Consider the following 14,974-nt stretch of genomic DNA (forward strand, 5'->3'; position numbering starts at 1 on the left):
CTTTGATTCTGCACAGCTCCACTGCACAGGATGGTGGAACAGCACTTGCACATGTTAAACCACTAAATTGTGGGAAGTTTCCACCTACAAACAAAATAAAATTGTTGCATTATGGAGGTTATGATATAATTAACATTACTACTGAAAAATATACATGTATTTTATATTCTACTGCATTGCAAATAACATACAAACACTACATTGTTAGCCTTGTACTACATACAAAATATGACAATTTTATCCTAAATGGAAAAGCACTGGAACCAACAAGGCTTAAGTAGATTTCCTGTATTTAGGGCAATATGAAACTCTGATTTTAAGCCTTCACTGTAAGTGAGCAACAGCAACTACAGATATAGTCAACATTGATCTCTACAGGACTGCCCATGTGTGCTATCCCTCACCTATATAGTAGGATCATATAGTAACACTGCCAGGTTGCATTTACTCTTCTGAAGGATCGATCTATTTCCCACTACAAAACGCCTGTGTTGGCTTTTCTTTTCCAGACAGGTAATGGTTGGAAGTGCTATGAACTGTACAAAGGCAGCAGAGTTTATTATTTAATAAAAATAAGGTCTGGGTAATTCGAAGTGGCAGGTCCTAGCACAGAGCTCTGCTGGGCTTTAGATCCATTCCACAGGGAAAGAGGAGCTAAGCAGCGTGCACTGTACAGACTACTCCTCTAAGGGTTTTCTCCTGCTGTACTCCAGAGCAAATTCTTGGAAGTAAGGGGTTTTCCAACCTGTCTCCAAGACAGTACTGGTAATGTGAAGGAATGCTGTGTTCAGGACCTTGTTTCAGTGAGTGCCACACTACAGCAGCTTGTGAAAGATGGTGGGACAGGTACCCACAACATGGTTTCCAGATTCCAGCTTTTCTTACTATAATGTGAACTAAATTGCTCCACAGCCCTAAGTGCCTCAAGCCTGAAAAATCAGCAGGGTAACAGACATAAATCAGGGCTGCTACCCTGAGTCCTGCTGTTTTACACATAAGAACAGCCTTATGCTACCTTAAGTGTATAGGAATTCGAGGTGGTGTCAAACTTCCTCAAGACTTTTGCCTTTCAAATGGTGAACATTTCCGAAGGAATGCAAAGCAGTTCAGACACAGAGATTAGAAGTTATTTTCTGATTCTCACACTGCATATTAAATCAGGGAAGGTATAGGTGAGGAATTCAGTATCACTGCCCTAAGTACATCACATATCAAGAAATTAAAATAAGGGGATTATGCTTTAATATGTCTATCAAAATTGAAAAGAGGGAAAAGCTAAGTAGCCAGCCTGCTAACACTCACAATCATTCCTTTTTTAAAAGTATAATGCATTTTATTAGTCAACTACATAGAAAGCTGATTTCCTAAACCTGCTGAAAATGGACTTTCAGTTTGATGGACAAGAGCTACATTATTGGTATATTTTACAGTGTACACATTTTCATGACAGTCAGTGTTATATGCCTCACACAATGTCCCACTGTACACCTCTAGAAGTAATTACACATCAAAATCACTCATAGAAATAAAGAAGCTAATTTAGATTGGAAAGCCAAAAAAATGATTTGCAAATCAGAAAAATATTTTTGTGTGGAAAACACCATAATAAAACTATCAAGTATTTGTAAAGAAAAAAATTTAGCACAGTTTCCTACTAATTTCCTTTGGATATGCATCAGACCACTAAAATATTAGTTGTGTGAGGAGTGGCTAAGTGGCAAAAAATGTTCATTAGTCAGGGGGCAGAGCAATCTAGCATTGTTTCACTGGAAAGAAAGTGCTTACACTCTCTTCTCTATTCATACAGAGCATTTTGAATAGTTCTTTTTGGATTCTCTGTCTGGCTCTCACCACATGAACTTCAGGACTTCCAGGAAGCCTACGGATCTGGGCCAATGACAATTGTACTTCTTCAATGTGATATACATGGAAATTAGCAAATCCATGTAAAGTGTCATAACTAACATGCAGTCACATCCATATTAATGTTTTTAGCTTGGTGGGATGACTGAAGGAAGGATCCTCTAATCTTCAGCAGCTGCAGATGACATTACTCTTCACTCCCCATGTGACAAGGAGGATCATTCTGCAGCCTGGTTTTGCACTATGAAGAGAACTGACCTCTCCTTGGAGTTCAACACATGGGGGAAATTTCCAAAGATTAACATCTAATTCTGGCTGTATTTTCCTGTAGCTCTCTATTTTCTTTAGCACAAACTAGAAATCTTCGTAAAGGCATTTGTTCTGAACATTTTTTCCCATTTAATTAATGGCATTTGGACCAGGCTGTGGGGACCTGTTCCAAATGACCTAAGGGTCTAACTCTGCAAATACTAATGCATATGCTTAATTTAATGTAGAGAAGTAATGTGAGATTTCTAATGCATGCAGTTTAAAGCATAAGCTTAATTACTTCTAGGACAACAGACTGCACCAAAAATGGATAAAAAATACGCATCGGCTGACTTACTTAAAAAAGCCTCCAAAACCATAAGCCAGGCTTATCTTTTATTTCTTCTCTTACTGAGAATGACTGGTTGGCCCCTGTCAAGGCCAGAGGTTTTGCTGCTGTGAGCTTACCTCAGGAGCCGGAGCTCTGCAAGGAGAGTGGGATTTTGTTGGGCCTTCTCTGGTGTGGGCTGAGATGCTTGCTCATGCTCAAGTCGCAGCCTCTGGATCTCCTGCAGGATTTCTCTTGGGGAGGAGAACAAACAGAAGACCATAAGTAAGTTATTTTCCACAAAAGCAGTTCCCTGGACATTGCAAGAGGTGAAAAAGTATGACTGTATTTAGCTTTTAATCAGCGAAGATGTAAGTAAAATGACTTGTTTGCAGACAACCAAAGAAGCCCTCAGCAATGGGAGAGGCTTCTGGATATTTTCTGAATAAACTTTTAGGATTTTGTCATAAAGGGAAACCATTCTTCAAAACCCCCCAAAAAACACAGGTAGACATAAAATAGCTCCATGCTTGACAGAACTGCTCCCTTGTAATTCTTCACCATGAACACTTCCACCACCTCACGAACTTAAAAAAAAAATTGAAGTAACCTTTGTGGACATTGTGGAGTGTCAGAGAAAATATTTAGCCCTTTAAAATAGTTTTAATGGAAGCAGAGATGTGAGAGAGCTGACAATTCACAGAAAAGCACTTTAATAAGACTTGCTACGACTGGCTTGTGAGCCCTGGAGTGCTGTCAAAAGGCTAATACAAAGCTTCACAGCAGAAGGTTGAAACCTCTGTGAATTTTGTCTCTTCTTCACAATGTGCTGCAAGCAGACGGTCAGGAGGCAGCCTCGAACTATGAAAGGCAAATCGAGACTGGAGCTGGTGGTGCTCATTACACGGTGACAGAAGGCAGTGCAAAGTTTGGAATAGGAAACCATCTGGTCTGGGCTAGCCTCTGTTTTATGGTCCAGCACTAAAAGCAGAGCTCTGCTGCCATACATTTCATGGCATCAGGCAGTCTGGTACCCAGGGCCAGGTTCTCTGCTGTTAACAAACAGGCATCACTCCTCTTTTGGGCCGGCCGGCCTATTTCTCCTGGACACTCTCTCTCAGTCTCAGTCACATCTGCACCTCCTGTCTCATTTGATCAGCAGCCTAACTGGCTGCTAATCTTCCTGCTAACCTCTCCCAGGCAGACTGTGTTCTGAAAAGCTTTAATCATCTTTTCCTGAATAAAAGCAGGGGAGCATAACATTACAAGTGTGACTGATCCTGTTATCATTTCATGTTATAGTGCTACAGAGAATCCAACAGAAAGTTAATCCGGTTTTGAAACAGGACAGATTTTAAAAAAAAACAACTCTTAACAAACAGCAGCTGCAAACAGTAAAGTACTCATGATTATATCGTGTCATTGGACAGTACACTTCTGAAAACATGGTACGGCTATGGATTTCAGAGCCTTTATCCTATTTTATGGATGTTTCTTTGCTGTTTTTCTGTAGGGGAAGATGTATGTGCCTGCGCACATTGTAAAAGTATAGGTGCTAAAAAATGCCAAGAAACAAACGCATATGTAACATATGGGACTGAAGCAAACCAGGTACTTAGTGGATCCTTACCGGTTTTTGTTTTCAAGCTCTGCAATCAGCTGCCTTTGCTGCTTGTTGGCATCAATGGTGAAGGAGATATCTGATGCCCCTCTCTGCTGACTCGGCTGCTGTTGTAAAACAGAGAAGGCTGCATTGAAAGAGGAATAGCCAGCATGCACCATGAGTTCAACACAGATCTGTTCTGTGAAATCTGTTTACAGAAAGTGCAGTACCAAGCTTGCCTACACTAAAAAAAGAACATTCATGTTATCTCATACCAGTATGGAACCATTGCTAGTAAAAGCAGAGTAAGTGCTAGAGTAAATAAGACTCTGTGTTTACCATCCTGTCAGACACTGCTTTCTCATGCAGCTTCCTCTGAACCAATCATAAAAGGCAATGACACTGCTGCAGGCAGTTGCTGTAATGTGGCTCTTGATATTGATGCTACAGACAAGAGGAGCACACTGAAGCAAAAACCAGTGTCTGCCTCCAGAAAGAACAGGATGTGTTTCCAGGGCAGTGATGCTTCACTCTCTTGAAAGCACAGTTTTACTTTCAGTTTGAAAGCAGTGCTCAGTTCTCAGTCTGGCTGTATGGCCCATTTGGCCAAGTTTTCCTACCTGCTCTCATGATACTTTAGGAAACCTCTTTCCCCAGTCCTTCAGGTACAGCAAAATCTTTTTTTCCACCAATAAAATTATATGATAATTTGTCTCTCACCAAACTAGGCAGTGCTCACTACAGCTTCACTGGACTATCCCTTTTTTGCATGTTCATCAGCAATAATCAGTCCTTGCTTTCCTTGTTCACACTCCTGTATTTCAGTATTGCAACAATGACAACACAGGACATTTAGAAGTTTCACAACAATGAAAGATACCTATTTATTTCCAACTACAACCTGAAAGAATCAGGTATTTAAAAATACTCTGCTGAGTTACTGCTGTAATATGTGGGCTCCTCACCACAAAAAGCCCTGTGAAGTGTAACTCTGGAGTGTTATTTTACTTGATGTCAGCCATCTTCCCTGCCAGGAGGTGAATCCTCAAAAAGAATGAAGATATATTTCAATAGCCTAACAAAGGTTAGGACTGTCTGTAGGAAAAGGACAGTATGTTTCACCCCGTAACCACTTACTATCTTTTCTGCTATGGATGCATTTTCCCATTAACACATCAACCACAGGGAAGCAGAACAGTGCATTAAAAACTGATACACACTGGTGGATGTCATCACCCATACAGGAGGAAGCAGGATCTTTATCTTGAATGCCCACTGTTATCAATATATTCAGTTCCTTAAAATCCAGAATAACTATCAGCAAAGCTTTAAAAATTTCCACTGCCCATACTGGACATCACTCTTTTGCTTGTAAAGATTTCTCTTTATAGAAACATCCCCTTTTCCTTCTGTCTCTTTTGTTCAAAAAGCAAAGATGAATGGCAATGAAAAATTCAATATTTTCCTTCAAGTCAGCTCTGCTTACACCATTTTTCCCTACATCAAAAGGACACATGTTATATGGAACTGATGCTGACTGATTTTTAACCAGAGACATTATTAATGGGAAATCATGTTCCCATAAAGAATTACTGCCTTTCAGAAATAAGACAGTCATCTACAGGTTGCCTTAAATTCAAAACACTGTGTCACATGTCTGGAAATGATTGATTTGGGCTGGACTGGCAGAACAGGAGCACCCCTCTCCTCCCAGGCAGCTGCAGGTAGTGTGAAATCTCCATGACATCTGCATGGGGCAGCAGGCCCATCTTCACGTGGTCTAAATGTGACTCAGTGTCTTTACACAATGTGTGGTGCCCAATTTCACCCTTTCAATTGACCCCACAGTGTGAAAATCTCAGTGTGAAAATGTTTCTGGGCACTCCAGACCTGCTGCTTTTCACTTAACCATCATTCATGGACCCTTGTTCTATCAAATGGTCTGAGATTGAAAAAAAGTAGCTAGGCTGACCTTTTATGTACCATTTAAGATTTTATATACTTTGATAAGGTTCCTGCTTCATTCTCTCTTGTTCTTGAATGCAGTTAGTAAGGTTTTAGTCTGTCATCACCTTCTATCTTTGGACACAGAGAGCAGAATAATCATTGCTCTGAAATGAAAATGGGAGCCAGGGCTAATGCAGGGGGTCATTACAGTCATCCTGCTGAAGAACATTCTTTAATATCCTTAGTACTTAAGGGCCTAGTGGCTGTGATATTTGAGCTAGAGAGTAAAATGGATTCACCACCCCATTTTTCCAATGCAGTAAATCATTAACCTTTAACCAAAGCTAGTCCAGACAATATTCTATAGTCTTTCCTGAGTTCAAGATGTCAGGCTCCCTTTGATGCAATTATTTAAATGCCACTGCATTAGTATATAGATTATATGCATTAGTATGTGGATTCTTTGGATTCAATGGACTGCATAAAAGTGTTATTATTAAAGCATAACAGCCTCTGATGAAACGAGTAGGGAAAAATAATCCATTAATCATTAGACTGTCAGATGTAATTTCCCTGATCTTGCCAAGCCCCTGGAACAAGACAGAAGGAAAGTACCTTCCTTTAATTAAAACACTTACTGATGAAGAAGTTTCTGCTGCCAGCCTTGCTGCGTACCTGGCGATCAGCTTGTGTTCTTCATCCAGCCGACTTGCACTGTCAAGGACGCTGCTCAGGGGAGGGGAAAATGGGAAGAGAGGTTCATACATGGCAAAAACACCCTCTGCCTCAGCCAGCCACCACCTCACACCCCCACACATCAGAACAAAGGAGCAAACCGTCACCAAATTAGGAACAGCTGATGTTAATTGAGCAAAAGGGAGAGAATTTCCTTGGAAAGATCAGCTCTAAGGGGCTGGGCAGTACCTTCCTTTAGGGAGAAAAGGGCAGCACTCTGTAGCCCACAGTAAAAGTTGTACAGGATGCAGCTTGCAGACCACTCTGCCCCAAAAGGGTCAGGAGGTGGTTAGGACCATCAGTCAGTATTTATTTTACAATTCAGCTTTGTCATATCACCTGGAAGGCGATTTTTTGGTCAGAAGCCTTGGTGTTTGTTGAGAAAAACTTTAGAAGCTTTGTCATCATATTTTTACCAGAAAACAGTGTTTAGGATAGTTTTTCAAGTCACTTACCAAGATCTCATGGATCATTGACCTAGGAATTTATAATCAGGCTTTCTCTTTTATTCTTGATTTCTTGCTATTAGGGAGCAAGATTTCACAGTGTCACATGACTGAGATCAACAAGTTAAAAAACTAAACAGCAAATATGCTGAATTCCTCTAAAATATTGCACCTTATTATTTTCTCTCCCCCAAGAATATAAAATGCAAATATTTCTCTCAGGTTAATGCTTTTCCAACTGTCCTTATTTTAAAAGGAAGCTATTATTTAGTCAGATGATCAGGAAAAAGGTAATATAGTGAGGACTTTCAATATTTCTAAACATTAAGAATTTTGCAGATGAACATCAAAAACTAACAAAACCAGAAATCTGAAAAGGACTTTGTTGACCCTGGATAATCCTGGGCTTTAGAATCCTATACTGCATTACTTTTAGTATACATAAGAGAGAAAAAAAATGAAGTCCCTAAGAAGCAGTGAGAGGAATGCGGAATTGCCACATGGAATACAAGGCTGCCTGTAGACTTTCCCAGACAGAGGCAAGTCTGGCCTCTTGTCTTATCCTTTGGCTACTCTATAATGGTTTTTGTCTGAAGGGAAACAGGAACAAACCTCCCTGCCCAGGGGCTCTTCTGGGCATGTAACTGGTTGCTGGCAAAAGAAGAGTCTGGGCATGGCATTTTATTCTGATTTTTTCCCCAGAAATTGTACCTTGAACTTGAAAAGCCTTTCAGAGGAAAATCACACTTGTACCAAAAGCTCTGCTTTTGAAGAACTGATATATTTAAAAGAAATATTTCTCTAAAGCTTCTCAGTGAGTTCATAGCCCCATGTCCTTCAGGGAACTACAGTGCACATGTGTTGTTTGGCCTGATTAAATCCACTGGGATTTAAAAGTTATGTGTGAAAGATGAGCAGTGGTTGATATTCACTGATCATGAAACTAAAGCTGGGTGTCATGTGGATTTGCTACAGCTTAGTGATGCAAGAGACAAGAAACAAACATCATCTTTTTCTCATTGTGATAATAACCTGTGAGACCACAAACAAGAAGTTTAGAAAAACAGTAAAGCTCTGAAAACTGAGACACAGAGAGGTTCTGTGTAAATAAAACTTGTGCCGCAGACTGCATGTAAGACTTCTGGTGGTAGATGACCACTGACTTTTTGGTTTTGGTTATGTTTATTTTGTTACATATACAGCCTAATTTTATGCTTACTGAGATTCTGGTGGGGTAACTGATATGCCTTTGGGAAAGACCAAAGCTAAAGCATTTTTCTAAATTTATACAGTTCTGCTTCTTACATACTCGTGCTTACTGTACTAATATGTCACCCACAGAAAGAAAGGAGTGAGCAACTCTTGCAGACACAAAATTATGTAAACTGGGTAAAAATGGTTACTTTCATGACAGTTTAATAAATTTTTAATTTTACCATAATGACTAAAACATGGCATCCTAACAGATGGTTGTGAAAACAGCAAGCATTCAGCATCAATTCTCCTTTTTATGGCAATGTGCAGCCACATCCATCTTGGAAAAATGGATTATGGTTCCACTTGTTGGCATAACCCAATCTGCACCAGAGTTCTGAGATGTGAGCTAACACCTAAGCCAACTGCTTTACTGAATTAACCAAGCCACTTGTATGACTTACTTGTGGCTTACTTGTATTTAATACCTTTGATATATATTTATGTGTGGGTGGATGTCATAAAATAGATGTAGCAATGTGTCAAATTTAGTCTATGGGTGCTGCAAATCACTAGCCCCAAAGCCTTGAAAATTAAATTTCAATGTCTGAGATAAATGGACTTCTGGAATATACCATGTGACCATTATTCTATGTGACCATTAAGCACAGAAGTTTGCACAGCAGCATTACCCTCAACTGCCAAGAATTTTATGTCTCAGAGTTCTCAGATTCATAATTCAGTTCTGTTTTACTTCACCAACTTCACAGAAAACCAGAAATACAGTGATACAGTAAGACAATCGTACACAAAAAGGTTTAAAATACTATGAATGTGTGTGCAGAATTTGGGACCCCAGGGGAATGATTCAGGCATCCTTTTGAGAGAAACTGGACATTTTGCATACAAATATCCTACTGTTGTTCCTTCTTTTCTAAAAATCACTGCTTCTTCATTAGTGACCATTTCTTAAAAGACCTTATAATTATTAGCAATAATTGTTCTGGCACCTATCACCATTCAGATGTAGAGTGAATATCCAATATTAGCACCTGCACATTAGGACTTCTGTGGTCTAAGGACGCTCCATTAAAAAAAGGGATCTCAAAACTGCAGGCAAAGGATGAAAAACATGACAACCTATGAGCAAAGGAATGACTCTGGAGGATCTTTGCTATTTCTCTGGCTTCAGATATGTCAGACCAGCCTGTTCTGCAGTAGGCACCTGGCAATAGCTGATGTGGATGTTCCCTGCTGGTTTTACAATTGTGTCACCGCTGGTTAGAAAAGTCTCATGAAATTTTTGCAAGAGAAGTACCAGTGCAGTCTTCATGTGCTCTTATTCTACAAACACTTTCTGAATAAATAATTTGCTTAAGGCTGAAAAAAAAAGGCATAACAGCAACGCACCAAATGTATTCCAAGGACTATTTAACCACCACACTTTCAAAACCGGCCTGGCACTTTAAACCAAAACAAATCATCTGAGTCCTCTACTACTGTTAATTAGCCACTAGTATTAATTAATTAATACTTTAGAATCACAGAGATTTTACCACCAAAATATTATAGCATTCAGCTATGTGTGAATAATCACAAAAACTAACTCTGTTCAAGGGAGCTATATGTCTACACATTTCCTCTGGTCTCTGAATGTTTTTCCTCTTTCAAAGGAAGATTAAACCAGCCTTTGCACCTAGAGTTCTGCACACCCCCTTAATAAACATTTAAAAATATAGATATTTAAATATACAAATATATTTAAAATATACAATATTTTAAAACATTTTAAAATATAATCCAACACTTCTATAGAGAAATAGGATTCACATAGTACCATGCAGTATAACATAAAACCTCCAGAAAACAGCTCTCTATGAAGCCAAAATAACCTCTTACTTTTAGTCTACCTGATTTTTTTCTACACCTGAAAAGAAAAAGGCTGAAATATGTGGAATTATTATTCAAAGCTAGGCCAAGTCTCTACCTTACAAAAATGGAAACTATTTTAAGAATCAGACACTAAAGATAAACTAAAGTAAGTGTCAAATATTGGTTTTAAATACTAAAAAAGACTTTGCAATTAAACTATTCAAAACATCTGGCTAAGGGCTAATTTTTCTATCCATATAGTTACTATAAATAATGAATTAATTCTTCCTCTTGTTTATTAATTTGCTCTGGAGTACTGGCTTCTAAAAAACCCTCAAGTAGCTTATTAGCCTGTGGTAGTAGGAAAGGAAAACTTGTACTTTTACTTGCAGTACCAAATAACTGGAGATGAAAAATAAAGATAAGCAGTGAAAATTAATTAAATGAATTAAAAATAGCCCACAAAGCCCAAAATATAAATACTAGCTGCACTTAAAACAAAACCAAAGTTATACTGGGTTATATTAGACTGATGATTAGCTATAAATTAGCCTCAGCATCTAAAAACCCCAAATCTTGTTTTTTTTTTTAATGTTACTATACAGCTCTTGAGATAATTACATGTTTTATGCTCACAAAGTATCTCTGCAGGTTTTTCTTGCAGATAAAGGTCCAGCTACAATCACACCTCTTTTCAGCTTTGGCTGCCAGAAGCACTTGAATTATCTGATGTCTGGGCAGGTACAGGTAGTATTTTGCAGGCAGATTGAACAGCAGAGCTGGCCAGCTGCAGCCTCCCCTAAACCAGAAGTTATCTCACTTTGGTTAACTGCATGCTTTACTCAGGTTACCAAACCTCCTTAAGATGCAGGGTGAAACAACTTGAACTTAGCACCATCTTGGCACAAGTGTGTGGGTTTAGAGTAAACTGCATCCAGCCACTTTGAGGCATGGGCAGGAGGAGGTCAGCTTTGCCTGAAGATGCCACCCCAGACTTTGAGATGCAGCAGCTGAGCTTCCTGCAGAGGTCTCACCTACTCCTCTGGAAAATGGATTCACACAGGAGTTCTAGGATGGCAAGATTTTGTCGTTGTTTTTACCAAAATGTAACCATTCTATTTCTCTACTTGCAGTCTCAGTCCAACAAAGCAGAAAATAGCAATGCAGTATGGTCTAATGCTTGACTAAGACTACTGTCCCCCTAGCTTATGTTTCTGTCAAAAACTAATGATACAAATAACTGAGATTGTTTCTCATTGAGGATGCTGTGACTGCAGTGATTTAATGTCAGTATTCAGATGTTATGTACTATGCTTTGCATCAGTTGTTAAAACAATTAAGGTTGTTGTCAGTCACTCCCCCATTTGTTTCTCAAAACCAAACAAATGTTGAATCTCATGGCATATGATTTCTATATGTATATTTGGAAACAAAGGTGCTATGACTTGGTGAGGTTGGCTCAAAGCTTTGAGGGAACAGGTTGAAATATAAAGAATAAATTTGGGAGGATGGAAAGAGTACAGATGAGACAAGGCACCTACAAAGAGGTCTCAGGAGGAACAGGTAGCCCTCACTGAAGCTGAATGAATCCTAGACACAGCATGCAAAATGCTATGCCTGTCAAACAAGTCTACCACCACCATGTCCATTCTCAGTCGCCTCCTGAATAACCATACCAAGTAAGTCATTCATGGTAGCCAGAGCCACACTTCCTTCTCCCTGTCACACCAGACTGAGTGGCAGCATATTCCTATCCTCAGTCATGGTTGGGCAATGGCTGGTCACACACATTCCCCCAGGAGCCTGCTTTCACAGCCACATGTCAACATTCCTCAGTAAGTCTGATTTCTGGAAGTGCTTCTTCAGGAATGAAACTCCCCCTGAAAATGTTTTACTTAGGATAAATGGTTTTCATTTTCCTCCTGAAAAAACCTAGTTTGCCTTTTCAACCCTCCACCACTGCCACATTCCAATGGGCTACAGGGCAGAGAAACAGATCTAGGACAATGGAGGCAGACTTTTTTATCCACTAGGCATGACAAATTACTCCCATTTTCAACAGGAGCTACATGCAGAAGGGAAATTTTTGAGACTGCAGAGAACCATTGCATTCATTCTCCTAAATGAAATTGCTTATTGCCTCCTACATACTAGAGTAAATGGAGACTTTTTTCTAAACTGGGAAATATTCTGCAGTGGCAGCACAGGAAACGGAAGGGTTTGCTGTGAGCAAAATAAACCTCCTGATCATAGTTTTGGTAGAAACACTGTACAGTTTTCTGCTCAGCACCACATTTTCTAGGCCCATATACTGGTCAGCACTTTGCTGGTACAGGGCTGCAAAGTCTGTGGAATTCTGTTGCACTTGGAGAGGTGAGGCAGCTTTTCCCTTCCCTGGCACGGCGGGCTGCAATGCCAGCATCTCAAGTGCCAGGACAGCTGGTGGGTTTAGGAGAAAAAGCTCTATAATCACTCCAGCAGAAACAATGAAATATGTTCAAGACACCCATTTAAAACTCCTGAGTCTAGATGAAAGAAGGGAAAATTTGTATACAAGATTCAAAAAATGCAGAAATCAGGGAGACTTAAAAGCAATGCCTGACATATGTAAAAATCAAAATTAATTTCTCTCACTAGGTCAATAAGAAAATTATTATCACGATTTAATTATTTATGTACTATTACAGTTGCCAACTTTTAAGGAAAGTGAAGCTACAAATTATATATGATCTCAAAATTGAATACCTTGAAAACATGGGCTTGTTTAATCATTCTTGTGTGAAGATTTCTGTACCACCACCAAATCCTGCACTGCCTAGAGCTCAGTGTGCCAAGCAATTTGCATAGCCATTCTTAACCAAGCAATTATTTGCAATACTTGGCAATACCTCACAAGCCTCAGTAGAGAAAATAGCAGCCAGTGCCACAGTCTATCAACTTTGGGAGGACATACCCCATATTGATACATATTCACTACAGGTTAGTGCTCACGAAGAGCTGCTCCAGCTCGTGGCCAGGAGGAAACAGTGAGAGCATTTGGCTGAGCAGGGTGCCTCTGCTGGGTCCCCCAAAGGTGCCAAACTGCACTAACCGTGCGGGGCTGCTCTGCAGCATGTTGACATAGACCCCGATGAGCACGTGTTCATCAGCCAGCCTGTCTGCAACATCGAGGCTGTACTGTAACCTGAAACAGGGTGTGAGCCAGACAGACACAAACAGAGAGAGCAGGAGCAAGTAAGATTGTGAAATGGGAATCTAGGAAAGAATACTTCAGCGTTCTTAGAAAAAAAAAATCTAAATGAAATAACACGCCAAGTGCAGAAATTATTTTGTTATTATTGTAATTATATGTTTAGTATTTAGTGATTTAGGATGGTAGCATACTACTTGATGACAGAGCTAGCCTCAGAAATCAGTGAGATGCCAGATCAGGCCAGGAACTGAAGCTCTGGAGCTATACAGTAGCATTTATTACAAAATACAGCAAATTGTGAGGTCAGCATTATTTGGTTTAATATACTATATATTGCACACAAACATTAATATAGATATGTAACATACATTACTGACACTCTGAATTCACAAGCTGGATTTGCTTGGAAGTGTCTGGTCAAGACCTTATCCATCCAGGTGTACATACATATATTTAAACATGCCTTACTTAGCTCACTGGGTTAATTGCTTATCACAATTTTCTCAGGAAAGATGTATATAGAATACATTAAAAATGGGAGGAATAGAGGAAAATGTTTTGGTTTAGCTGTGTTAGTGCAAGTTAAGAACATACTCTCTCTTTAACTTACCCTTTGCCTTTCAAGAAAGCTGGAGCAGCCCTAGCCAGCAGTTTGCTCTGCTCTACTTCAGTATTCTTGGAAGGAGAGCTAGTTAATAAGACAGGAAAACTAAGAAGAGGGTAAACAGTGATGTCTGAAATTCATTACAGAACAGAGTTTGGAGAAGCTCATTTGAGTGCTCTGGACTGAATAAAAATAATAGAGGCTTTAAAGAAAGTCTAGAAAACGTCAGGAAATGCAAAATCAGGAATTACGAGTTTTCCCTCCTATTCTCCAAAAGCAAACTATTAAAGCCCCCACTACAGAAATGACAAACAAAATGTGCTTCTCTCTCAAGTGGAGAGATGAAGGCTTGTGTATTTTCCTGATGAGTCTGAGATAAACATGGTCTCAAAGTCTCAAATGCTGCTTTCGAGCTGGGAAAGCTTTACCATAACAGCTAAATTGCTTTTCTCCACATTAACTGTAAGATGGTTTCAATAATCTGTGGAAAGGCATTTATTTGGAAGCAGTGATGGGACACAGCAGTTTAATTTTCAGAAGTACTGTTCTTCTGTTGATTTAAAATAATATATAGTCACCAAACACACTTTTTTCCTAATTACAGTATTTAATGGATTGCAGTAACTGCCTCTTTCCCAACACTTAAATATCCATGTTAACAAGGTACCACTGGCTAAAAATGAGAAACATTGAAAATGTTCTTTTTATTTTTCATGCTGCAGCACTTTTTTGTTTTTAAGAAACAACAAAGCAAAACAAAATTATATTTTACTTTCTTGTTTTTAAAAATTAATCACCTTTTTTTTTGTTTGGCACCTCATGGGTGCGAAAGCATGGATGCACTTGGGCATCCAGGGGTGTATGGGTCTCTGTGTTTGTGTGTAGGCAGGTAATGTTGCACAAATGTGGTGCCTGGTAATCTTCAAAACCTTCAATACTG

At 39.3% G+C, this 14,974-nt stretch overlaps 1 protein-coding gene across 34 annotated transcripts in view; it reads right to left on the reverse strand.

Annotated features, from left to right (window-relative positions):
• DTNA (dystrobrevin alpha) overlaps window positions 1-14,974 on the reverse strand; it is a 222,850-nt gene that overhangs the window by 24,318 nt on the left and 183,558 nt on the right. For 9 of the 34 annotated variants that reach the window (XM_039703021.1, XM_039703020.1, XM_039703022.1 and 6 more), the window contains 5 exons: window positions 14,041-14,139; window positions 13,329-13,421; window positions 6,629-6,716; window positions 4,071-4,168; window positions 2,581-2,694 (listed from right to left, as the gene is read on the reverse strand). In XM_039703021.1, coding sequence (XP_039558955.1) covers window positions 2,581-2,694; window positions 4,071-4,168; window positions 6,629-6,716; window positions 13,329-13,421; window positions 14,041-14,139 — 492 coding nt within the window. The remainder of the gene's footprint in view (window positions 1-2,580; window positions 2,695-4,070; window positions 4,169-6,628; window positions 6,717-13,328; window positions 13,422-14,040; window positions 14,140-14,974) is intronic. The other 25 variants (XM_039703039.1, XM_039703037.1, XM_039703046.1 and 22 more) reach the window with 8 other exon arrangements.

This window comes from Passer montanus, unplaced genomic scaffold (assembly GCF_014805655.1).
Source record: "Passer montanus isolate IOZ18808 unplaced genomic scaffold, ASM1480565v1 scaffold16, whole genome shotgun sequence".
NCBI classification, from domain to species: Eukaryota; Metazoa; Chordata; class Aves; order Passeriformes; family Passeridae; genus Passer; species Passer montanus.